The 24,817-nt window shown below is 47.9% G+C and overlaps 1 protein-coding gene across 3 annotated transcripts; it reads right to left on the reverse strand.

The window, feature by feature from the left end:
• Positions 1-24,502, reverse strand: RCC1 (regulator of chromosome condensation 1). Of its 3 annotated transcripts, XM_039233848.1 has the most exons (12): positions 24,461-24,502; positions 16,161-16,294; positions 6,860-6,938; positions 6,201-6,290; positions 5,112-5,299; positions 4,754-4,933; positions 3,849-3,945; positions 3,612-3,734; positions 2,959-3,114; positions 2,577-2,696; positions 2,087-2,239; positions 1-1,155 (listed from the first exon to the last, which is right to left on the reverse strand). In XM_039233848.1, exons 3-12 carry the CDS (start codon positions 6,930-6,932, stop codon positions 980-982), a joined length of 1,356 nt encoding a protein of 451 aa, XP_039089779.1. In that variant the 5' UTR covers positions 6,933-6,938; positions 16,161-16,294; positions 24,461-24,502; the 3' UTR covers positions 1-979. The 3 variants fall into 3 exon arrangements, with proteins under 3 accessions (XP_039089779.1, XP_039089772.1, XP_039089787.1); XM_039233841.1 differs by lacking the exons at positions 16,161-16,294; positions 24,461-24,502 and adding an exon at positions 14,993-15,072; XM_039233856.1 differs by lacking the exons at positions 6,201-6,290; positions 16,161-16,294; positions 24,461-24,502 and adding an exon at positions 14,993-15,072.
• Between the last annotated feature and the right edge of the window lie 315 nt (positions 24,503-24,817).

A 24,817-nucleotide genomic window follows, 5' to 3' on the forward strand; every position in this document is an offset into this window, starting at 1 on the left:
TTGTTTTATAAAACTCTAAATTTATTCAAAGTGTTAAAAGAGTTCACTCTCCCCTCCAAAATACTTTACATTTAAAAAAAACAAACTGTTTTCTATTTTCTCAGCCACTATACAAGCTGCTGCTTCCCTCTGGGCACCAGCCTCTGCCCCTCTTCCCCTCCCCCCCTTCACTCTCAGTATTGCTTTAAGTTTGGTTATAAAACTCTCCTTCCCCATTCCCCCCATGTACTGCCCTGCAGATGTAGCTTCCTTTCCAGATTTCAGGCCCTCGGCTGCAGGTAAGGCATGTGGGATGGGCGGATTCTCAGGCAGTGCCTGAAGGGCAGAATGCTTTGTGCTTCTGGGAAAAAGGCTGATTGGCTTTTTTCTTGACCAAGTGGAGGATCATCGTTCTTCTCCGTGGACATCTGTTGAGGGCCAAATATTTGGCACGGTGTTGCCCATGGCTGGGCAAGCCCTGCCCAGTCTCCAGTTTCCCCCAGGCATAGGTCCATGACAGCTGGGTCTGACCACGATACCATTTGTCTGCCTGTGGACTGTGAAGGACAGAGGGTGGCACATGGCTACAGCAGGGCTTGATGGGCCCCCCAACTTCTCAGAATGCGGGCACCAAATCCCCAGGGGAGGAATTTTTGGTTTTTGGCAGGCAAAACCAGGGTCAGCCAGGACCATGGGAGGTAGGGATGAGGGGGAAAGGTCTAACCACATAGCTCTGGGGTGAGCAATGTTCCGGCTACCAAAACCCCCTCCCCTTTTCCATTCCCCCCGTTTCATCCTGTAGATTATAGGATGACTCAGGAAAGGAGGACAGAAAAGAAGAAAAGGATTCTGTTCTGCTGATAGGAAAAAGGCAGATGACAGAGTACTTGGGGCTGGGGGAGGCCTGCTGGAATCTGTAGTCGTCAGACCTCCCAGTTCCATGGGGGGGTGGGGGGGTGGGGCGTGGGTGGTGGCGGGAGCCAGGCCCGCAGAGGCTTCATCAGCTCTGTTCCTTGTCCTTGACTAGTAAGACTGTGTGCTGGCCACCACTGGACACAGATAAGACCACACGGTTCTCCAGCTGTTTGCCTGTCATCTCCACAGGGCTCCAGGCATCCTCTTCCTGCCCCGTGCCCAGCTGGTAGTTGGTGCCCATGCCCCAGGCAAAAACACGACCTACAAGGGAGAGAAATGGGGGCAGCTGTCTCCAGGATTCCTAGCCCCACCGTTCTGTAGTGTGAGAAGCCTGGAACACAAGGGCGTAGTTTGGCTTTGGCCTGTAGCAGCCTAGCAATGTCCCAGCCTCTAGGAGTTTAGGGAAGCTGAGAGAAGCCAAGGAGATCTTGGATTTAAAAAACAGCTTTGTCAACCAGAGACCACATTGCCAAAGACTTCTCTCTACTCCTAGGAATGGCATTCAAGGCCCTACATGACCAGTCACTCCCTAAACCTATATACCTCCATTCCAAGGACCTTTGGGACTGCTCTAGATGCTCCTGTGCCTGGGATGCCTTCCACTGCTTATCATAAAGGACTGAACCTTTAAGGTGTAGTACAAACTCCACTTCCTCAGGAATGCTTCCCAGATAATCCCAGGTCAAGCGCTTCTATCAGCTGCAGCCTTCTCAAGGTGCCCATCGCTGTCCCCCTCAGGCTCTAGTGGCCACCTGGTTCACACCCTCCTCTGCTGTACCTGCTACGACCCAAATGACTAAGCCTTCTTTCTCCTATTAAAATTCTAAGTACAACTCCCTGGTTATAAATAAAGAGGTCACCCTGGTGGAAAATGTAAAGAGAAGCCTGAGTTAGGAGTCTGGAGACCTGGATTCAAGTCCTACTGGCTATCAGGGCCTCAGTGATATATCCCCCTTCACTGTTTTCCTATGCTACAAAATAAATCACCCTTATTAAAATAATTTGTTTACTCGTTTTATGTCCATCAAAGCCAGAGCTTCGGACAGTCAGGAGAAAAGCAACGTCATCACAAACGATGCTCTCTGCATCTCAGCTCTATTCAGTGATGGACATGAAAGCCTGATGAGCAGAGTTTGGTAAGAATCATGATCCCTAAATCCCAACCACACCGAATGTGGGCAGCTCCACTCACCATCCTTGGTCACAGCATACCCCACAGAGGCCCCGCAAGCTACTGAGGAGACAGCAGGGAGCCTGGAGATGAGGGTGGGTATGCTCTTCTCCTCAGCACCCTCCCCAAGGCCCAGCCGACCATACTCAGCACGACCCAGGCTGTATGCTTTTCCTGTGGGAGGAGAGGAGAGGTGAAGAGTAGCAGAGGTCATGTTCCAGGTAGGCCAGGTGAGTTCCCGTAACTGTGGAAGCTGGTCCCCACACCCAGGGCGGTAAATAGGTCTGCAGTATACCTTCCGGTGTTGGGGGAGTCCTGGTAGAGCCTCCAAAGAATCCCACTGAACTCATTCATACCTGGAAGACTATCAGGACTCTGGGGGATGGGAGTGGCCCTCATGGACCCAAATGTGATCCAACCCATGGACCAGGCCCAGATTCCAAGGACCATGCCCTCCATATCTGACTGGACTTATGCCCAAGTCACTCCACCGCCAACCCAGAGGTCCCACCTTCTGAATCCATGCAGACTGTATGATGTTGTCCACCAGAGAAGCCCACCCAGGACTTGGTGGAGTTCTTGAAGGATGTCAAGTTTTGGGGTACAAAGCAAGATTCTGTGCCTGGGGTTCCTGGGAGGAAAAGGCCAGGATAGAGCTGTCAGGGGTGAAGCTGTCCAAGGAGCTGTCCTTCTTCATTCCCTCACACAGTGAGGCCACCTCCCCCCCTCAACAAACACCAAGATATGGATACTTTTACTTTACAGTGACAAAAATATGGCTCGAGGGGCTCTACCTTCCTCCCCCCCCATCGAGGGGGAGCAATCAATGAGTGAAGTCAGGATTCAAACCCAAGTCATTCTGGGGTATGCTAGATACTAGGCTTGGGACTCACCAAGCTGATGATAGTTGGAGAGGCCAAATCCATATACATGACCCTCGGAGGAGATGGCAAAAGTGAAGTAGGCACCACAGAAGGCATCCTGGAATCTGACATGACCCCGGCTTCCTCTGGATTTCAGCACCACACACTTGGGGACCAAGAGTCGTTCTGCAGGCAGAGAGGAGGCAAGGGTCAGTGGCAGACACACACACACAGCTTCTCTCTCTGCTCTGTGTGTTTTCCCCATTACTATAGCCTTTGGAGGAAGACTAAGTAGGCACTCTTCTCCCAATTAAACAGAAGAGGAAGCTGAAGCCAAGAGAGTACAAGTGCCTCACTTAGTCTCCCAGAGCATAAGAGGTTAACATTTACTTGGAACTTACCACATGCCAAACATTCTTCTATGTTAACTCATTTAACTTCATCCAAACCCAATGAAGTCAGTTTAGAGATGGGGAAACTATGTCCAGAGTCCCACAGCCAATTGGTAGCAGAACCACAATTCAAATCCAGGGTAGTATGGCTCCAGAGTCAGAGTTCTTAACTACCAGGTTAAGGTCTATCTGATGCAAGCCTGAAGACCATTAGGAAATTGCTCCTGCCTCTGACCTTCATCAAGGGGTGACTTGCCAAGTTGCCCCGCCAGAGGGACCTAAGCCACCTACCAAGGCCCTGCCGGCCACCACGGTTCGCAAATAATTCAGGCACACGGCCCAGCTGGCCCTGCTCTCCGCAGCCCAAAGTGTAGAGGTCACCATCAGCTGTCAGCATCACCAAGTGGTCATTTCCTGAGAGGGAGAGGAAGGCAGAGGATGTAGGAATTGTCTGTAAGGCCCAAGGCCAGGCCATCCATGGAAAAAGTTTCTCCAACTTGTGGCTAGAGTGAGTACCCACAGACTTACCTGAGGCCACCTTCACTACCGGCACTGTCAGCTGCACTTGCACAGGCACCATGCTCTTCTTCATGGGCTCCAAAAGTCCAATCACACCATTATTGTCCTGGAAGGCAGGGCAGAGCACTTACCAGGAAGTCGTGCCTGCCCCTTACCAGCCAGGCCCAGGCTTGCAGGCAACCACAGAGCTGTCTGGTGAAGGACACTGGTGCCAGATGGGGATGAAGAGGTGGGCAGGAGCCGGGACAAATAACGAAATACTTAATGAAAGAAATCATATGTGGCTTGTGATTTGCATTAAGATAACAAAGGAGTGGGGGGAGGAGTAGAGAGGAAACAAGTTTGGCCACAAATCGATGACTGTGGAGGCAAGTAGATGGGTGTTCGATGTGTTTTTCTGATTACTTTTGTGTCTGAAATTCTCCATAAAAATTTTTTAAAAACAGTCCTGATGAAGAAATACCTTATCAGAGTCCTTTATTTTTGACATTTCAAAATAAATACTAAAGTACCAAATCAACTGTAATGCTGACTCTACTGTTTAAACTGCACTCCTTTGCCTCCAAAATTCTGAGATGTGACAATCCTTCCCATGCACCCCAAAACCCCTGACAGATGTAGGAGATGGCTGGGGAGGAGAGAGATGTGTGAGGAGAGCAAGCTTCCTGGATCAACCTCAGCTTAAAGGCAGCCTTGACCCACCATTTCCCAAGATACACACTTCATAAGGTAGACCCAAGGAAAATGTAGACAGGCCTGGATGAAGAGACCTGGTTCTGGGCCCAAGCTCTGCTTCTGGGTTTTGATTTCCCCACCATTAAATATAAGAGGGAGGTGAAGATGGATTATCCCTGGGGCCTCACCAGTTAATACAGCCAGCCAGCCCCCGTGCAGTCCTCCAGACCCAGGCTTACCCGGAAGGAGCCCCAGAGGAAAACTCGGCCGTCCTCGGTGAGGGCTGCTGTGTGACTGTCTCCTGCTGACACCTGTACCACTTTCTCTTGTAGTTCCACTTTCCCGGGGACCATCTCTGAGCCCTCTACTGATGTGTCCCTTCCCAGGGCACCCTCATCATTGCAGCCGAAGGAGTAGACCTGTGGCCAAGATGCCCTCATTAACGCAAGGTCTGGCGTCAGTCCATTCCCGTTTAGGCCACTCCCTGCTCAGCTAGCCAGCACCATTGCCACAGAGTGACCTGTGTGGCTCCAAGCTCCTTCCCCAAGCCCCCAAGCCTAGGCCGTGTCCAGTCCTGGGCCACCCACCCCAACCTACCTGGCCACTTTTGCTTAGACACACGGTGTGCATGCCCCCAGCCTCAGCCTGCACAATGTCCTCCGTAATGGGCACCAGGGCTGGCTTCTTCCTTTCCATCACATTCTCGCCCAGCCCCAGCTGGCCCACGTCGCCCTGGCCCAGCGTCAGCACCATGCCTGATTCTGTGTTGTGGGACCTATGTGAGACTGGGGGGTGAAGAAGACAGCCCTTGAATGTGCAGGATGACAGGAGATGGGAGTCACTCCTCCACTGCACAGGCTTGGGGATCACAAAAACCTCGTTTCAAGGCCCTGCTCTGCCATAGACCGGTAATATGACTTTTCTAATAAGCCTAAGTCTCCTCGTCCTATAATATGTAAATAGTAAAAATAACTATGTCACAGGGTTTTTGCGAAAATTAAAAACTGAGCACGTTATTAATAGGAGGGAGGAAATGGAAACAAGAAGACTCTCAATACTGTGAAATGAATTTTGGCGGAGAAGAGAAAAATGACGATACAGATAGTTTTCCCGAATAGCACCAAGTTCTCGGTTAGGAGTCACGGTGCCAACAATGAGGATTCAGATAATCCTTTCAGATAATGTCTACACTTTCCTGAATGCTTACTCTCCTGATGTTAAACTGCTTTGTAGTCCCCTAAATTATGCTACAGACCTTCCATATTTGGATCCTTTTTTTATAAGAAAGGAAACAGAGACTCAAAGTTAAGTAACCTTCCCAGGGTCACAAAGCTAATAAACAGTAAAGTCTGCACTGAAACCAAGGGAACCTACATGGGCCAGAGCACCGTTCCTAGCCTCCATCCTCGGGCTGTGACTAACTCCTACACATATTCACACCCAACCCTTCCGCTCCTATCTGGGAACAAACTGGCGGCGGAAGAGAAGGGGCAGTAGTAAGACGTAAGACAGGCATTTATGAAAAGGTACAAGCCAACCGGTGGGCAGCACGGGCCATCTGCTGGCCAATGACAGTCGCCCGTGGCCCCGGACAACCAATGGCATCCAGACCCTCCCTCCAGGGGCATGGCCACAGCCGCCAGGGTCGCTATGGTTGCGCTGAAGGTGCGCTGGGCAGGGAGCCACCTGGTCGGGTTTTCTGGTCAGGCGGGCTCGGCCCGTGGGCACCTGGAACGCGACGGGAGGCAACGGCCCTCACTGCCTGGTTACGAGGGTCTGCAAAAGACAGACACTGTCTAAGTGTGGGTCCACACTATCCCCTCCCAGACTGGGGTTGGATGTCTCTCCTCACTGTCTCCCTCCAGGGTCCCAGGAAAGGAAACCACAGCTACCTTCCTCAAATGCTACCAGGACTTTATCTCTTTTTCCTCTTAACGGCCCAGGGTGGTTGGTGCTGAACTATTGTATGAATCGGGTAATTCAGGCTCAGCAATGTTAAGTGACTTGACCAAAGCTACACGGCTAGAAAGTGGCAGAGCCTGGACTTGAACCCACTTCTGGAAGTCAGCGGTCCTAGCCCTAGTGCATTACTGCCTGGAGCAAAGTCCTAGGGCCTCATTTCCCCCCACCCCCCAGTACTACCTGAGTGCTTGCAGAGAAGTCTCTGCTGCTTTAAGAGTCCCAGAGGGTGGAATTCGTAGGCTACAAGAGACTCCAGCTAGTGGGGTCCTTGGGCTTCCAGGTCCCTCAGCTCCAGAGGTCAGGGAGGAAGTAGCCCAGTCCCAGAATCTGGCGGGGGGTCCAAGAGGTCACCCATTCAGAGATAGAGGCCAAAGCCAACTTACCCTTCACCTTCTTGCTTTTGGGGAGAGCATCTTCTGGAGGTGACCTTCTCTTAGCTATACGCTTGGGTGGCATCCTTTCCTGAAAAACCCAGGCAAATACTCCATTTCAGAAATGGTAATCATTTACCTGCTCTCACGAGGCAACCCTAAAAAAAGGTAGGAGGAATTCCAGCCATTCCACTTCTCAGAATTTATCTGAGAAGAACCGTAACAGAATAATGGATACATCCCAAGATTAAGCTCCATAAATATTCTCTACTGTATTTGTCATAAAATTAAAAAGAAAAATGGAGCAACCCATGTGCTCAACAGTAGGGGCTGGAAAGTATGTGGTATATTTATAATAGAATGGTGTGAAGCCATTAAAAGTGATGCTTTCAAAAGATTTATTTATTGAATCAGATAATATAAGTAGACTGAAAAAAACAGTTCATCAGCCCATAAAAAATGTATACACGTGTAAAAGCACATGCAGAAAACTGTGTAGAAAAAAGTACATTCATTATTAACAATGGTAACCTCTTGAAAATGGGATTATAGACACATAATTTTTTTCTTTTTGTACCTTTCCATATTACCTGAGATATCTAACAAGGAACATTACATGTATTTTTAAAATTTTATTATAAAAAAATTAAAACATTTAAGGACATCAAGCAAAATCTCTCTCATAGCTCTCTCTCAACCTTGAGATAATCACTAGCAACTTTGGTGACATACTACTGTTATCAGACCCTCTCACCCACAAAAAAGCGCGATTCTCCTTAAATAAAACCAAACCAGACTATTTGTGCCCTTTGATCCAAAAGTACTATTCCTGCGAGGAACGTGGCCTTCCTCAACAGTCCGATAAGAAATAATCACTGTGTACATGTTCACCAGGTGTTACAGAAAGGGGAAAGGAAGCCACTTACGAGTTATGAGAAAGGCTCCATGCAGGGCAGCTATGAGCCTCAGGCCCGGAAACCCCTCCCTCCTTTAGCTGCTGCCCCCCTGCAAAGGTCTCCCTGTCTTCCTCCAGGCTGCTGAGAACAGAGACATTCTCTCCAGCTCTCTCAATTCCAATCCAGCCCAAACTGGGTCCAAAGCCACCTTCCTCCACATACCCAGCCCCGGAAATAAACCTTTATTGAGTCCTGGTCTGTAAGGTTGTGAAAAGCAGTCAAATTGTCTAAGCCTGGAGCTCCCAAAATCAGGACTGTAAACCCTCTGGCAGGGGTCAGGGCACTTTAAAGCTATCCTGATGTAGAAACAGTATAGCTTGTGCCAGTTAAGAGTCTCAGGGCCAGAATCTGGGCTCAGCTACTTTCTAGCTGCTTGACCTTAGGCAAAATTACTTAATCTATTCACGAATCAGTTTCTTCCTTAGTAAATAAAACAGGGATAATAATAGTACCGACACGACAACTTTGTGATGTAGGATTAAATGGGCTAATATTGTAAATGTAAAAAACTAATATCCTCAGGATTACAACATTTAGGGCCTGCCCAGGTAATGTCTGAGCATAATTCTAAGTTAATCTAACCCACCTCTCCTCCATTTTGTAGATAAGGGATGAGACTCTACCCAACACTAAAAATGGAATGATGGGGCGCCTGGGTGGCTTAGTCGGTTAAGCGTCCGATTTTCGCTTAAGTCATGATCTCGCAGTTCGTGGGTTCGAGCCCCGCGTCAGGCTCTGTGCTGACTGCCAGCTCAGAGCCTGGAGCCTGTTTCAGTCTGTGACTCCCTCACTCTCTGACCCTCCCCTGCTCACGTTCTCTCTCTCTCTCTCTCTCCTAGAAATAAATAAAACATTAAAAAAATAATAATAATAAATAAATAAAAATGGAATGAGAACTCCAAGAGTCCTTCTGAGGCTCAGCTATGGCTCTAACCAGCACCCTGTCCCCCCCATGACTTTCTTCTAGTAGGTCCTAGAATATCACCCCTCCAGCTCCCCACCACATAGTAATGAACACAAGGCCAATGGCCTCTGGTACTTTTCTGCCAACTATCCTGGGGCAGAACAAAGGACTGAAGATGAGGAAGTAGCCAAAGATTTAGAATCCTCCCAGCTGGTGTAGGCTGAGCCTCTGCAGGCTGAGTCGCTTCTACAGGTTGTGACTGGCCCCGTTCTGACTCTGATGAGGTGGCAGTTCTGGGCATTACCCAACTTTTATTCTCTTGGAGTGGGACTCCTCCTCTCCAACCCACCTCTTTGAGACCCCTCTTACCATGCTAAAAATGCACATTCTCAGGGATTAGACGGACTTGGATTCACCTGCCAGAGCTGTGGCTTGTTCACCCCAGCTCTTGTGACCATGGTTAGCCAGCAGCCTTGACCTCTCTGAGCTGTATCCTCATCTGTCAAGAGGAATGCAATGACTTCTCAGGGCTGCCCTCAAAACTTAATGAAATGTCTGTAACGGACTTTTCAGTGCCAAGCACACAGTAAGTACTCAATACACAGCAGCGTTTATCCATTTGTTCCACAAATATTCATTGAGTGCCTATCACCGCTGCTTGGTTTTGGGTCAGGTACAGCAAGGAAAAAGGGGGCTAGCCTCTCCCTGTTCTCATGAAGCTTACACCGTAGGACAGAAGAAACATTACAGACAGTGCTGAGTGAAAGATAAGCAAGGAGATATAAGAGATCACCGGGGGGACACACCAATGGGAGCATACTTAACTCTGAGCTATATGATTAAAAATGGTTAAAATGGCAAATTTTGTGTATATGTTACCACACTAAAAAAATAAAATAACTTGGGGTAGGGGAAGAGGGTTGTCGGGGGAGGGGGGTGACATTTAAGCTAAGACCTGAAATATGAGAGACAGACAGTGGGGCGAGACCATGACAAAAGTGCTCTGCTAAATGGCATGATGTTTGGGAAACGTGGGGAAATCGGCGCAGATGCAGCTGGAGAGTGACTGGCCAGATGGCTCAAGGAGAGCAGGGGCTGGGTCATGCAAGACCTTGTAGGGAACACAGAAAAGTTTTAAGAAAGTGTTCATCAGAGTTACATTCTTAAATGGCTGTTCTGGCTACTGTAAAGAAAATGGAATGGACTGGAAGAGGAGGCTATTGCAGGCATCCAAATGAGAAACGATGGTGACTTGATTTGGTCTGTCTGTCTGAGGTAATAGAGAAAAAGGAGACAAAACAGATCAACTGAGGGGACAGATTCGATTTGTGGATTAGATGTGCACAGTGAGGGAGAGGGAGAGATCCAGAATGACCTCCTTCATCCTAAAAAAAAAATCCAGGGCATCCCAGGCAGGCCTCCCCAGAACCCGCTTTTGAACTCGGCAGAACACAGGGACTCCCAGGCGTTGGCTTAAGTGACTGGGAGGCCAGTCTGGGGCGCCCGGCTGGCTCGGTCAGCGCAGCGTGCGACTCCTGAAGCCGGGGTTTCTGAGTTTGAGCTCCACATTGGGTATAGAGATTACTTACAAATAAAATCGTAAAAGAAAACGACTAGGGGGATGGTAGACTTCTATTTAGTGAGAGAGAGAACAATGGGGGACAAACAGGAAAGAAAGAGTGTAAAGACCATTATGCCCGGTGTTTTCCAGAAGTTTGAAGCTGTTGGGAGCCAATGAGAGATGTGAGGTATGCACAGCGGGGTGGGCTAAGGGGTGTGGGAGAGAACAGGTATCCCTTGTTTCAAGTAGACAACCTAGACCCCCGGCCAGTCTGGCAGCCAGTTCACTGTGTCCAGGGCCCTATCCTGCTAAAGGCAAATCTCCCATCAGTTGATCAGAATGACCTGTAGAGGTTAGCTGTGCCAGGGAAGGAGACCATGTAATAGGATGGAAAAGTACTCAACAAGAAGTGAAGTGAAAGCACAGGAAAGACAATTATGTCAGCATACTAGTGCTGATGCTGGACTCACCTGTAGGCAAGGCTTGAAGCAGAGACGGAAAAATAAATATAAGGCGGCTGGTATCATGGGACACTGACAAAAAACATGTGTTACTGTAAGTTGGAACCCAGTGAACATCTCAGCCACCTGTGTTTTGGCTAAAATTCTGAGGCATCTCACTGCAAGCTATGTACATTGATCCTATTTTACAGATGAAGAAGCTGAGGCTCAGAAAGGTAAAGTATCTCACCCAAGACTGGAAGAGGAAGTGAAGGTCTCAACCAAGTTGGTTAGACTCCAAAGCTGCTGCCCTTGCCAACTTCCTTCCCATGCTCCCCTTTCTCTCAGCTTGCCTGGGGCTGTCTCTCCTACCTTCTCCCCAAGAAAAGATGGCAACTTGGCTCTGGTTTTCCTGATACCTACCCCATCCCATTCCAGAAGTCATTCATGATCTTCCTAAACCTCAAACCTGAAACAAGTTGCTTCTTTGCTCAGACTCCCCAGTGGCTCCCTCTGCCTGGAAGATAAAGCCCACATTTCTTAGCCTGGTACGAAAGGCTCCAGAGTCTGGTACTGACATAACTTTTGGCCTATCCCTTTTCTGTCACATACTCCTTATGCTTCCCACACTTAGACTACTTACTGTTCTTGCCATCCATTTGCATCTCTATGCCTTTCCCACCCCTTTTCCTACTAGAAGAATGTCTGCTCAGTCCCAAAGTCACCTCCACTGGTAAACCTTTCTGATCCCTCCCCTCATCTCAAAGGAACCATTCTCTTCCAGAGAAACTGGGACAGCCTTTTGGATCATAATTACTCTAATTTATTTATCTGACCATCATACCAACCTACTCCTTAAGATATGAGCCACTGGGGCACTGGCCACTCCTGTCTTCTGTATGCCAACAACCTTTTACTTCTCACAAGATGAAGAAGGACTCTCACTCCTAATTCAATTGCTGCACCTGGGCCTCAGAGAAATAAATTTACTTGCTTAAATTACAGTCAGTAATAGAGCCAGGAATAGGATCCACGTATATCTGATTGATTAAAAAACAAACAAAAAACCAGGTCAGCCAAGGGCAGCCCAGGCAGGCCTTCCCAGTATCCCCCCCACGAGCTTGGCCAGAAACAAGTGAGGGCTGAAGCTACCTAAGAGGGACAGGATAGTGAGATCAGAGAGGCAGCTTGGGTCTGAGAGGGTGGGCCAGGTAGGTGCTGAAGCCACTCACTGAAGAATGTGAGGAAGGACAGACCTGGGTTCTCTTTGAGCCTAAGAATCTTTGTCTCTCAGATGAAGGACTCTAGCTATAGCAGAATGCTGTTGTGAGCAATCCCAGAAGCAGGGCAGGGGATGGGAGGGCACCTTCTAAAAGGTGGAGCGCCTGGGTGTGGTGGCTCAGTTGGTTGGGCTCAGGTCATGATCTCACGGCTCCTGAGCTCACACCCTGCATCACATCTGTGCTGACAGCTTGGAGCCTGGAGACCTTTTAGATTCTGTGTGTGTGTGTCTCTCTCTCGCTCTCACTCTCGCTCACTCTCTGCCCCTCCCCCGCTCACATTCTATATATCTCTCTGTCTCTCAAAAATAAATAAACATTAAAAAATTAAATTAAATTAAATAAATAAAAGTAAAAGGTATAGCCCTGGGGGCACCTGTCTGGCTTAGTGTGAAGAGCATGCGATTCTTGATCTCGGGGTCATGAGTTTGAGCCCCACATTGGGCCTAGAGCTTAAAGAAATAAGCAAACAAACTATAAATAAATAAATAAAATTAAATAAATAAACAAGTATATTTTTAAAGGTGGAGTCCTTCACATCCTCTACTACACAAATCAGTTCTTTGTATGGACTGCCTCTCTAACTGCTCTGGGTGTGTTTTCTTAATCACACAGTTAGTGTCTGGACTAAGAATAAGTAGCAATTTTTGGTCCCCACCCCCTCACAGCTTCCATCCTCAGGAGCTTACAGTCAGGAGGGTAGAGTGAGACACAGTCACAAATAAGTAAGGTCAGACATAGGGTCAACTTCCACCAACAGGCACCTCTGATGCCTGGAATGCTCACATCTGCCCTCTGAGGTAAGGGTGATCCCCCTGAGATTTTACAGATAAGAAAGCTGCGCCCCAGGCCACACAGGTCCCGTGAGATCCCAGGTCTCCTGACCACTCCCCACCAGCGCTGGAACGTCCCTCTCCCTTCTCCCTACCCTTCAGTTTCCTCAGGTGGTGAATGAAGGCAGACCAGACCAGACGGTCCACCAGGGGCCTGGTGTTCCCGCTGTGACCTTCTCTGACCCCTCCACAGCCTGGTTTCTGCAAAGAAAGACAGAGCCCTCTCTGACCACAGCAGCTGTCCCTGCCACTACGCCCCTACTTCCTCACTCGCCTGCCAGGCTCAGGAGCTTAAGAACCTCTTTGTAAGAAAGGTCCCCACGAGGAAAAGGAGAGGAGAGTCTCACCTGTCAACAAACACTTGCTGAGCTCCTGCTACCTGCCCGCCACAGAGCTGGGACACTTCACCCCAGTTCCTCACCAGAGAAGCCCCCTTGCATACAGAGGCACCTTGGGGAAAGAGGGACTCACCGTCACCAGATGTTAGAATCACTGCTTTATGAAAAATACAGGATGTAAGCAATTCTCACCACATGCCTCTTACCTTCATTTTACAGATAAGGAAACTAATGCCCAGGGAGATTGGGTGGGTGGCCCAAGGGCCACCTAACCCATACACTGCAAAGCTGAACAGTATTCCTGCTCTAGGGATGTCTTGCAACAAAAGCATGGTGAACTCCTAATTCCATCTTCCCAGACTCCACTGTGATGCCCTTCTTGGGTGGCCCCCTCCCTGCCTCCTCCACTCTCTCCTCCTCTACCTTGCAGCCAGACCTCTCAATACCCAGCCCTTCCTGTGTTATCTTCTTACTCCTTTCGTTATACCCCACACTGAAACAGCTATGGTAGGGGCGCCTGGGTGGCTTAGTCGGTTAAGCGTCCGACTTTCGCTTAGGTCATGATCTCGCGGTTCGTGGGTTCGAGCCCCGCGTCGGGCTCTGTGCTGACTGCCAGCTCGGAGCCTGGAGCCTGTTTCAGTCTGTGTCTCCCTCTCTCTCTGACCCTCCCCTGCTCATGCTGTCTCTCTCTCTCCTAGAAATAAATAAAACATTAAAAAAAAAAAAAAAAAGAAACAGCTATGGTATTCCTGACCCCAACACTCACCTTCACCTTCGTGCCTCTGCACGCCCCTGGCTGGCTGGCACTGACCCCTCCACCTCAGTGAGCGGAATAACTCCACCGCGCTTGAAAACCCCGTTCAAGAGTCGCCTCACCCGGAAAGGCATCGGGACCCTACCGGGCAGGGTTGGGCGACCCCCCTCAAGAGTTTCCGCACCACTCCGTACACTCAATCCCTGCCAGGGCACACAGGTTACACTCGCTTGGAGCACCTCAATCACTATCTGATGAATGAACGACTTGCCGGCGGCGGCGCCGCTGGGTCCACGGACATATGTGGGTGACACAGTGGACCTTAGCCGAGGCCCCCATAGGGGTCTCCCCAAGGAGACCAGGGGCCCTGTAAAGGCCACGAGGGGCCCTTCTCACCATTGTTCCCGAGCCCCGCCAGCGCGGCCCGAAGTGGACAGCCAGTAAAAACCTGGTGACAGCGGAGTTGCTGCGGGGTTCACGGCACACCTCTCCAAGGATCAACAGTCTTCCGCTTGGTGCCTGTTGACGGTGAGACTTCTCGTCCTGCAGAAGACCCTCACCAGCCTACACCTCGCGCCCCTAAGGCACACGCTCTCTCGGGGCAGGGTCCCCCCCACCGCCACCCCCGCCCCGCTCTGCCAATCGCATCCTCCGGACATTCGAACGCTGGACAAAACCACTTTCCCCTCTCCGGAAGCGCAGCCGGGGCTGCGGGTCCGCGCCCTGCGGGGTCACGGCGGCCGCGCGCACTCGGCCGGCCGCGCTCGGGCCGTTTGAATCTCCCGCCCGCGCGGGCGCCGCGGGCCGGGCGAGAGAGGCGCGGCGGCAGAGGGGCCGCGCGGCCCTCGCTCGAGCCAGGCGGGGCCGGGCCGGCTCCAGGGCGCCCCGCGGGGCCGGGGACCCGCGCGCCTGCTCCCGCGCCTTTCCTGCCGCCCGGCTTCACGTGGGGCCGGCGCCGCCGACACGAGCGCGCGGGCAACGGCCCCGGCCTGCCGGGGCTCCGGCTGTGGCCGTCCGGCGTGCCGCCCTCCGCCCGGCCCCTCCGCCCCGACCCTCCGCGCGTGACGGGCGCGACCTACCTCGCTGCAGGTCCGCCACAAGCAACTCCTCCGCTCGCCTGCCCGGCCGCGAACTGCCCCAGAGCATGCGCTCTGCAGGCCTCCGGCCCCGACCCCGGGCCAGAAAGGAAAACAAAGAGCCCGGCGGCCCCTGGCGGCCGCCCCGGGAAGTGCAAGTGGCGCGCTCGGGCTTGAGCGCTCCTGACCGGGCTCTCTCCGCCCTGGCCCGGGTGCAGTGGGTGTGTTATTTTGGACGTTCCAAATCCAGACCAGTGGGCTGACAACCAGAGACTACTTGAAACCGGGGTGTGTTTGGGAAGATCTTGTGGGGCAGGGGCTGAACGGAGAAGATACTGATACTGCTTTCAAAAGGGTCTCCGTCGGAGAAAGATGAGAAGAAATCAGACCGTCAACAACTACACAGGGCCATGACACGGGTGGGCACAGGGGCATCTGGCTCAGCAGGGGGCTTAAAAAAGGCTTTCCAAGGTAAGACTCAGGGGGCAGAGCATCTAGGACGCATCCCTGGTGATGACAGGGAGCGATGAGAGAGTAGCGTGGTTGTGGGAAAGTGCCAAGGTGTGACTGGAGCAGAGGGTGCCTGTGGGAGTGAGCGGGGAACACCCGGGAGCTAGGGTCATGATGGAGGGTCTCGTGTATCTTACGAGTACAGGTTGTCTCCTGAGGCAGGGAAGAACTAGGGAAGGGATTTGAGCATGGGAGTGACATAAGCAGAGTTTTGTTTTAGAGCAAAATGGGGAATGGACTTTCGAGAAGGGCAAACCAAGAGTGGGGGCGGAAGGGGGGCAAGGGAAGTGAGGGAGACCAGGTAAGAAAGAAGATGAGGCTGTGAATTGGGGTTGGGAGCCAGACATGGAAAATAGGCACCAAGCTGACTATGCTTTCTTGTTAATACACTCCTCCTTCAGGATGGATACAAACAGTTCTGGGCTCCAGATGTTCCCTGAGGTGACCTCTCAGGCCATTTGATTGTGTCTGGAGGGTGTCTGAGGTTAGGGCAAGGACCTCTGCAGAAGGCTATTTTCTCCACGTTATGTTGATTCTGACTGAGGGTCATTCAGTCATACCTGAACTCTAGATGGATGCTTCTGGTGAGTATTTACCAGCTGAATTTCTCCTACTATGCAGAGCCCGCCCCAAAGTGCTCCCCATCTTCAGGGTCTCTTACCTCTCCAAGTTTACCTCTGCCTCCATCATGGATGCCTCTTTTAGATGATATGCTGTGCAATTTCTCCAAGTTTTAACCTTGGATGTTTGACCTCTCTCTGCTGTCTTCTTCCAAGGTCTTACTCATTCACATGGCTTAATGTAATTATAAAAAAAGATTATTATCACCCATTTTGCAAACCTCTTTACTTCTTTAACTACAAAAACACATTCACCCTTGTCTCTGAGCTCATTTGTTCCTTACAAAACCTCATGGTAGTTGGAAAATGAGAAAAATGAGGTTCAAAGGTGAGGCAAGTTCTCTGGGGTCAGCACACAAGTGGTAGAAGGGGACCAGAGCTCTTGTTCAGGTTGGAGCCATCATCTTTTAACTGAGAGGGCAGTGCATTTGGTCTAGTTCTGAACTCCATCCTACGTTTCAGCTCTCTATCTTTTCCCAGGAGACCCCACACCTAAATAAAGCATGCTTCGTAGGAATCTAGCCTCTCCCTGCAACTTCATTCTCACAGTCAAGATGAAGGTTCTCTGAGAAGTAAAGATTCAATCCTTAACTTCTTTTCTGATTCTTCCCTCTTCTCTTCATGTTTCTGTTTCTGCCCCTCTGGTCTAAAGCACCACCCTCCTGGCCTCTGCTCCTGCCTGACATCCCTTTCCCTCCATTTTGTTGCACTTAGATCCCCATTAGTCTAAGTCATGGCTCTGAGAACTTGCCCTGCGTACAAATCTTTAAAGACTCAGGTATTTCTTTGATGCTGTACTTGGAGCACCAGGCAGCAATTGCCCCAAGCGGTTGACTTCTCATTCTCTCCTTAGCCTCTTCACTGTGCTCTGAAGGTGCCCGTGTTCATTCTACCTTCTCACCTTTATCGAAACTGTTTCCCCTACCAAGTGTCCTTCTTCCTGCCTTGCTGAGCTCTTGATAGAACTTAAGGCTCAGTTCAGGCCCCATCTCTGTGAAGACTTCCTTGACCCCACTTATCTTTTCCTATTCTGAACCCAAATATTAATTTTAATTATTTTTCACATTCTATCATTATTTTATTTATTGGACACAAACCATAATAAGAATGATCCATTGAACTGGCCCAGAACTGGCTTGAATGATAGAAGTGAAGGACATTGAAAGTTATTATAACTCTATTCCATATGCATAAAAGTTAAATAGAGATATGGAAGATATAAAAAGACCCAAAGTGAATTCCTTGACAATATGTAAGATTGCAAATACACTAGATGCAATTAAGAACAGATTAGATACCGTAGAAACAATGATTAGTACACTTCAGGGCATAGCAATAGAAACTATCTAAAATGAAACACAGAGAAAAAAGAATTAAAAAAAATTGAAAATATGAGAATGCAAACTGGTGCAGCCACTCAAAAATAGTATGGAGGTTCCTCAAAAAATTAAAAATAGAACTACCCTATAACCCAGCAATTGCACTACTAAGTTTTTATCCAAGGGATACAGGTGTATGTTGTTTCAAAGGGGCACATGCACCCCAATGTTTATAGCAGCACTATCGACAATAGCCGAAGTATGGAAAGAGCCCAAATGTCCATCGATGGATGAAAGGATAAAGAAGATGCGGTGTATATACACAGTGGAGTATTACTCGGCAATCAAAGAGAATGAAATCTTGCCATTTGCAACTATGTGGATGGAACTAGAGGGTATTATGCTTAGCGAAATTAGTCAGTCAGAGAAAGACAAATATCACTTGAGGACTTTAAGATACAAAACAGATTAACATAAGGTAAGGGAAGCAAAAAGAGTATAAAAACAGGGAGGGGGACAACACATAAGAGAGTCTTAAATATAGAAAACAAACAGAGGGTTATTGGAGGGGTTGTGGGAGGGGGGATGGGCTAAATGGGTCAGGGGCATTAGGAATCTACTCCTGAAATTGTTGTTGCACCATATGCTAATTAACTTGTATGTAAATTAAAAAATAGAGTATTGGGGCGCCTGGGTGGCTTAGTCGGTTAAGCATCCGACGTCAGCTCAGATCATGATTTCACCGCTCTTGAGTTCAATCCCTGCGTTGAGCTCTGTGCTGACAGCACGGAGCCCAGAGCCTGCTTCAGATTCTGTGTCTCCCTCTCTCTCTGCCCTTCCACTGCTTGTGCTCTGTCTCTGTCTCAAAATAAACATTAAAAAATTACATTTTTAATTTAAAAAATCAAAAATAGCATTCATGAGGTATGGAATAACTTTAAGTGGCCAAATATACAGGAAGGATCTGGGAACAGAAAATATATGAAGAAATGACAGCTTAAAATGTTCAAACTATAAACCTGCAGATTTGTGATCGTTATTTTTTTAAATGTTTATTTATTTTGTAGGGTGCCTGGGTGGCTCAGTTGGTTGAGCATCTGACTTTGGCTCAGGTCATAATCTCACAGTTCATGAGCTCGATCCCCATGTCGGGCTCTGTGCTGACAGAGGCTCTGTGCTCTCAGAGCCCAGAACCTGCTTCAGATTCTGTGTCTCCCTCTCTCTCTGCCTCTCCCAACCTTGCACTCTGTCTCTCTCAAAAATAAATAAACATTAAAAAAATGTTTTTAAAAAGAATATTTATTTAGAGAGAGTGAGCACATGAGGGGGGAGCAGAGAAAGAGAGAGGGAGAGAGAGAATCCCAAGCAGGCTCTGCGCTTTCAGTGCAGAGTCTGATGTGGGACTCAGTCTCATGGACTGTGAGATCATGATATGAGCCAAAATTAAGAGTTGGAGGCTTAATCAACTCAGCCTCCAACTGAGTGCCCTGTGATAGTTAGTTTTATGTCAACTTGGATAGGATATGATGCTCAGCTGTTTGGTTAAACGCATCTAGATGATGTTGTGATGGTATTTTTAAGATAACTTAAAAAAATTTTTTTAAATGTTTATTTATTATTGAGAGACAGACAGACAGAGCATGAGCAGAGGGAGACACACAGAATCTGAAGCAGGCTCCAGGCTTGGAGCTGTCTACACAGAGCCTAACTCGGGGCTCGAACTCACGAACTGTGAGATCGTGACCTGAGCCAAAGTCCACTGAGCCAAAGTCCCATGCTTAAGCACAGAGTGCCCAAGATAACTTTTTAATCAGTAGACCTTAAAGAAAGCAGATTACCTCCTATAATGTGGGTGTGCTTCATCCAATCTGCCGAGACTGCATGTAGGCTCAGGACTGCAATACCAGCTCTTGCTGGAATTTCTAGCCTGCCAAAGTGCCCTACAGATTTCAGACTTGGCAGCCCCCACAACTACCTATGCCAGTTCTTTAAAATAAATCTCTATCTATCCATTTACACACATACATCCTGTCGGTTCTATTTCTCTGAAGAACTGTACCAACACAAAATCCAAGAAGCTCAAGTAATTCCAAGCACAAGAAACAAGATCCATTAAAATCAAATTGCTTAAAACCGATGATAGAAAATCTTAAAAGCAGTCAGAAAAGAAGACCTATTATATACAAAGAAATGGGGCAAGGATATAATGTAACATGTTACGGACAGAAGAACAAAGACAAAGATACAATGCAAGTAAGAGGACAATGGAGCAACATCTCTAAAGCACTCTAGCAGGGGTGCCTGGATGGCTCAGTCTGTTAAGGGTCTAACTCTTGGTATAGGTTTAGGTCATGATCTCAGTTTGTGGGTTCAAGACCCCCATTGAGGCCCCCCCTGCCAAGCACCTCCCTTAAGCAAACCCCCCCCAAGTTGAGCCCTGCTTGGGATTCTCTCTCTCTCTGCCCTCCTTGGCTCTCTCCCCTCCATCTCTCTCAAAATAAATAGATGAACTTTAAATTAAAAAAAAGTTTTTTTTTTTTTTTATTTATTTCTAGGAGAGAGAGAGAGAGAGAGAGAGAGAGACAGCGTGAGCAGGGGAGGGTCAGAGAGAGAGGGAGTCACAGACTCTGAAACAGGCTCCAGGCTCCGAGCTGGCAACCAGCACAGAGCCTGACGCGGGGCCCAAACCCACGAACCGCGAGATCATGACCCAAGCGAAAGTCGGACGCCCAACCGACTAAGCCACCCAGGCGCCCCAAAAAAAAGTTTTTTTAAACAAAAATTTAAAAAGTACTCCAGTAAAATTGTATCTCATAAGGTATATCCAGCAAAAACATTTTTCAAAAATGAAGGCCAAAGTAAGGTATTTTCAGACATACGAAAGCTGAAAGAATTCATCACCAGTAGAACCACTGTAAAAAAAATTGTTAAAAGACCACCTTTGGGGATGCCTGGGTGGTTTAGTTGTTAATGTCTCAAAATAAATAAATAAACTTAAAAAAAAAAAAAAACAACTCTGGGCAGAAGGAAAGTGATACCAGATGAGAATCTGCATGTACACAAAGGAATGAAGAGCACTGGAAAATACCTTATTTCACCATTTTTGAAAGATTTTTTTCTTTCTTAAAACTTTATTTTTTTTAATGATTATTTATTTTGAAAGAGAGAGAGCATGAACAGGGTAGGGGAAGAGAGAGGGGGAGACACAGAATCTGAAGCAGGCCCCAGGCTCTGAGCTGTCAGCACAGAGCCGACACAGGGCTCAAACTGACAAACTGTCAGTCATGACCTGAGCTAAAGTCAGACACTTAACCAACTGAGCCATCTAAGCACTCCCAAACTTTAAAAAAGATGGAGGCATCTGGGTGGCTCAGTTGGCTAAGTGTCCAGCTTCAGCTCAGGTCATGATCTCTCAGCTTGTGAGTTCAAGGCCAGCGGCAGGCTCTGTGCTGACAGCACAGAACCTAGAGCCTGCTTTGGATTCTATGTCTCTCTCTCTCTCTCCTTCAAAAATAAACATAAACATTAAAAAAAAAAAAAAACTTAAAAAGGGCGGCTGGGTGACTCAGTCAGTTGGACATCCAACTTCAGCTCAAGTCATGATATCACGGCTTGTGGGTTTGAGCCCCGCGTCGGGCTCTGTGCTGACAGCTAGCTCAGATCCTGGAGCCTGCTTCAGATTCTTTATCTCCCTCTCTCTCTGATCCTCCCCTGCTCATGCTGTCTCTCAGAAATAAATAAAACATTAAAAAAATTTTTTTAAAGTAAATAAAATTTTAAAAGTTTAAAAAATAATTGCCTGTTTATTTAAATTTTTTTTAACATTTATCATTTTTTAAAAAACTATTTATTTCTAGGAGAGAGAGAGAGAGACAGCGTGAGCAGGGGAAGGTCAGAGAGAGAGGGAGATACAGACTCTGAAATAGGCTCCAGGCTCTGAGCTGGCAGTCAGCACAGATCCTGACGCGGGGCTCAAACCCACGAACCGCGAGATCATGACCTAAGCGAAAGTTGGACGCTTAACTGACTAAGCCACCCAGGCGCCCCTTAGCATTTATCATTTTTGAGAAACAGACAGAGCGTGAGTTGGGGAGGGGCAGAGAGAGGGAGACACAGAATCTGAAACAGGCTCCAGGCTCCGAGCCATCAGTAGAGTCCGACGTGGGGCTCGAACCCACGAACCGCGAGACCATGACCTGAGCTGAAGCCAGATGCTCAACCGACTGAGCCACCCAGGCGTCCCAATAATTGCCTGTTTAGACCCCAAAAAGTGTATTGTGGGTTTTATAACATACATAAAAGTGATATACAGGACAATGATAACAAAGATTGTAGGGTGACAAAGTATAGTTCTTTTACTATCATAAGTGAATAATTGATATACTATCATAAGTGAATGAATTGATATATCAATTGAATATAGAATCTGGTAAGCTAAAGATGTATACTATAAACTCTAAAGCAACCACAAAAATAATAAAACAAAGATATAGCCAGTCAGCCAACAAAGAAGGTAAGATGGAATCAGAAAAAGATATTCATTTTTCTAAAGGGAGAATAAGAGCGGCACCAGGGTGGCTCAGTCGGTGACTGCCTGACTTTGGCTCAGGTCATGATCCCACAGTTTGTGGGTTCCAGCACCGCCTCAGGGTTCATGCTGACAGCGCAGAGTCTGCTTCTTATTCACTGTTTTTTCTCTCTGGCATGGCGTGCGTTCTCTCTCTCAAAAAGAGACAAAAAAATAATCCTCAGCTGATTCTTTTTTTTAAATTTTTAAAATGTTTTATTTCTGAGACAGAGAGAGGCAGCGTGAGCAGGGGAGGGTCAGAAAGAGAGGGAGACACAGAATCTGAAGCAGGCTCCAGGCTCTGAGCTGGCTGTCAGCACAGAGCCCAACACAGGGCTTTACCCACGAACCACCATGAGGTCATGACCTGAGCTGAAGTTGGGTGCTTAACCAACTGAGCCACCCAGGTGCCCCGATAGAACCTTGGTCTTAATTGTCTTTTCTATAACATGAATTTAATAAAATTCCCTGCATTGCCTAGGGCTCTTGTACGGTTTATTTTATTTTATTTTATTTTTTAATGTTTTTATTTATTTCTAGGAGAGAGAGAGAGAGACAGCGTGAGCAGGGGAGGGTCAGAGAGAGAGGGAGTCACAGACTGAAACAGGCTCCAGGCTCTGAGCTGGCAGTCAGCACAGAGCCCGACGCGGGGCTCGAACCCATGAACCACGAGATCATGACCCAAGCGAAAGTCGGACGCTCAACCGACTAAGCCACCCAGGCACCCCTCTTGTACGGTTTAAAAAAGTGCTTAGGGCATAGCAAATCCTCCTCAAATGTCAGGTACTATCATTAAGATGTGGGTCCCATCCATTAGAGGGAAAGACCTACACAAAGATATAAGAAAGAGGGGGGAGGGTAAGAGGGAGGCATGGTTGGCGAAGGACCTTCCCTTCCGAAGAAACTACCCATTTCCACTTTATTTTCCAATGCTGAGTAAAATTTGACACATGGGTATATAATTAATTACAACTGAAACTGAAGTTGTAGAATTTAATGGTTACATTAGCTTAATACCAAAAAGTGGTTTATTTTTTGAGGCATGATATAATAAAGGTTGAGAATAGGTTCTGCAGTCAGTTGCTTTGCTCAGATGCATGTTCTGCCACTGGCTGTATAACGGGCAAATTCCTCATCTGCAAAATTGGCACAGAGTACCTACTTTACAGAGGCACATGAAATATTAAATAATGTTATGCCTATCACAATACTGCTTTGTTCAAAGCTAGTAATGTAACATTATGGTTTTGGAGTTAGGTTTGAATCCTGGTTCTGCTCTTTACTAGTTAGGTGATCTTGGGCAAATTATTAATCCCTTAATCTCTCCTGAAAAGATAGGGTTGGTTCTGCAATAAGCCTGGTTTAGTAGTAGATAAATGATGGTAGACTTTATCCATTCATCCAACAAGACTTATTGGATACAGTACCCCAGGTTGTTTGCTGTAGAAGTCAAGACTTAAGCTCATTGTACTTTTATGAGTCTGCAATCTCAAGAGGTAGGTAGGTGGATGAGAAAATTGAGGCAGATTGGTTGTTTCCCCAGTAACAAGAACAGCAAATTGGCGGTATTAGGATTCAAACCGAGGCTGTCTTGACAACAAATGCTAGGACTGCCTACTTGAAGAAAAAGGCCATTAACTGTTTGGAAAAAGCCTGCAGGCGGGGAGGTTACAAGCTAACGTCCGGCAGAAAGGATGGGGCCTAGAAAACTTGCTAACAGCTTTGCTGCAGCTACACTTTGGACATGGAGGGAAGTGCAAATTATTTCCTGCCCAGCAGGTTACCTAGCCCTATCCTGAGAATTTGTACTAAATAGTGAATTCCCTGGTTGGATGTGGAGAAAAGAACACTTCATTTTAGTAAGCACCTGCTGTACACACTGCTGATGTGGCAATGATACCAAAGAGGAGTTTTGGTTATACAGGCTCCCTCCCAGCAAGTATGCTTCCTAGCTGTGGGCTTAAGCAATCGGCTTAGACAAACACTTCAAGAATTGTGATGAATACGTGCCAAAATGCACGTAAGCACTGCAAGTTAACACTTGTTCGAGAGATGACCTTTGGAGTTGTACTCCCTTAAAAATAAACCCAGCAAGCTCAGATTCTTCTCCATAATCAAAGTTGACTACCTCCAATTCTATCCGCAGGGCCTCACAAGGAGTGAAGCAGTCGGGTTATAATCCAATCACCCAATCTCTTTAAACATGACCTTGATGGCTTCTAAGTGGGCAAGAGGGGGCACCTGGATGGCTCATTCAGTTGAGCAGCTGACTTCAGCTCAGGTCATGATCTCACAGCTCTGGGAGTTCAAGTCCCACATCAGGCTCTGTGATTGCTGGCAGCTCAGAGCCTGAAGCCTGCTTCAGATCATCTCCACACCTCAAACAAATGGGCATGAGGATATTAGTCCCCTTCCCCACATGTTCACACAGCCCCACCCAGGATCTAGACTCTACCTTCTAGATGGTTCCCTGCTAGTCCCCATTCTTCAAGGCCTGGACTACCCTATAATGATGGCAGTACAGGAGCCTGACAAGATTTCCATTGTGACTCAGCCTCACATCATAGGCAGGATGACCATTTTCTCAGGCTGAAGTACCCCACTTGGAACAATGGCAGTAGAGGCTTAGCTAGCTTAGCAGTGGGATTTTACCATTTATGTCCAATCATGTATTTGGTAACGTCAGCTTGCAAACTGAAGCTAAGGCTTGGGCTATCAATAACCCAGATCTCATGTCTAGTGGCCAACCACAGATTAGTCTTTCACCTAAATTCCATACATGCCCTAAGTATTACCCACCTTTGAATGAAAC

Source organism: Hyaena hyaena, unplaced genomic scaffold (genome assembly GCF_003009895.1).
Source record: "Hyaena hyaena isolate Hyena2069 unplaced genomic scaffold, ASM300989v1 scaffold_3, whole genome shotgun sequence".
Lineage (NCBI taxonomy): Eukaryota > Metazoa > Chordata > Mammalia > Carnivora > Hyaenidae > Hyaena > Hyaena hyaena.

Coding starts and splice junctions, on each gene's coding strand:
- RCC1 (XM_039233848.1), bottom strand. CDS start 6,932: ATGCCACCCAAGCGTATAGCTAAGAGAAGGTCACCTCCAGAAGATGCT. Junction 3,946..4,753: donor TCCTCTGGGGCTCCTTCCGG/GTAAGCCTGGGT, acceptor CCTGCCTTCCAG/GACAATAATGGTGTGATTGG. Junction 2,240..2,576: donor AGTCTGCATGGATTCAGAAG/GTGGGACCTCTG, acceptor CTCCTCCCACAG/GAAAAGCATACAGCCTGGGT.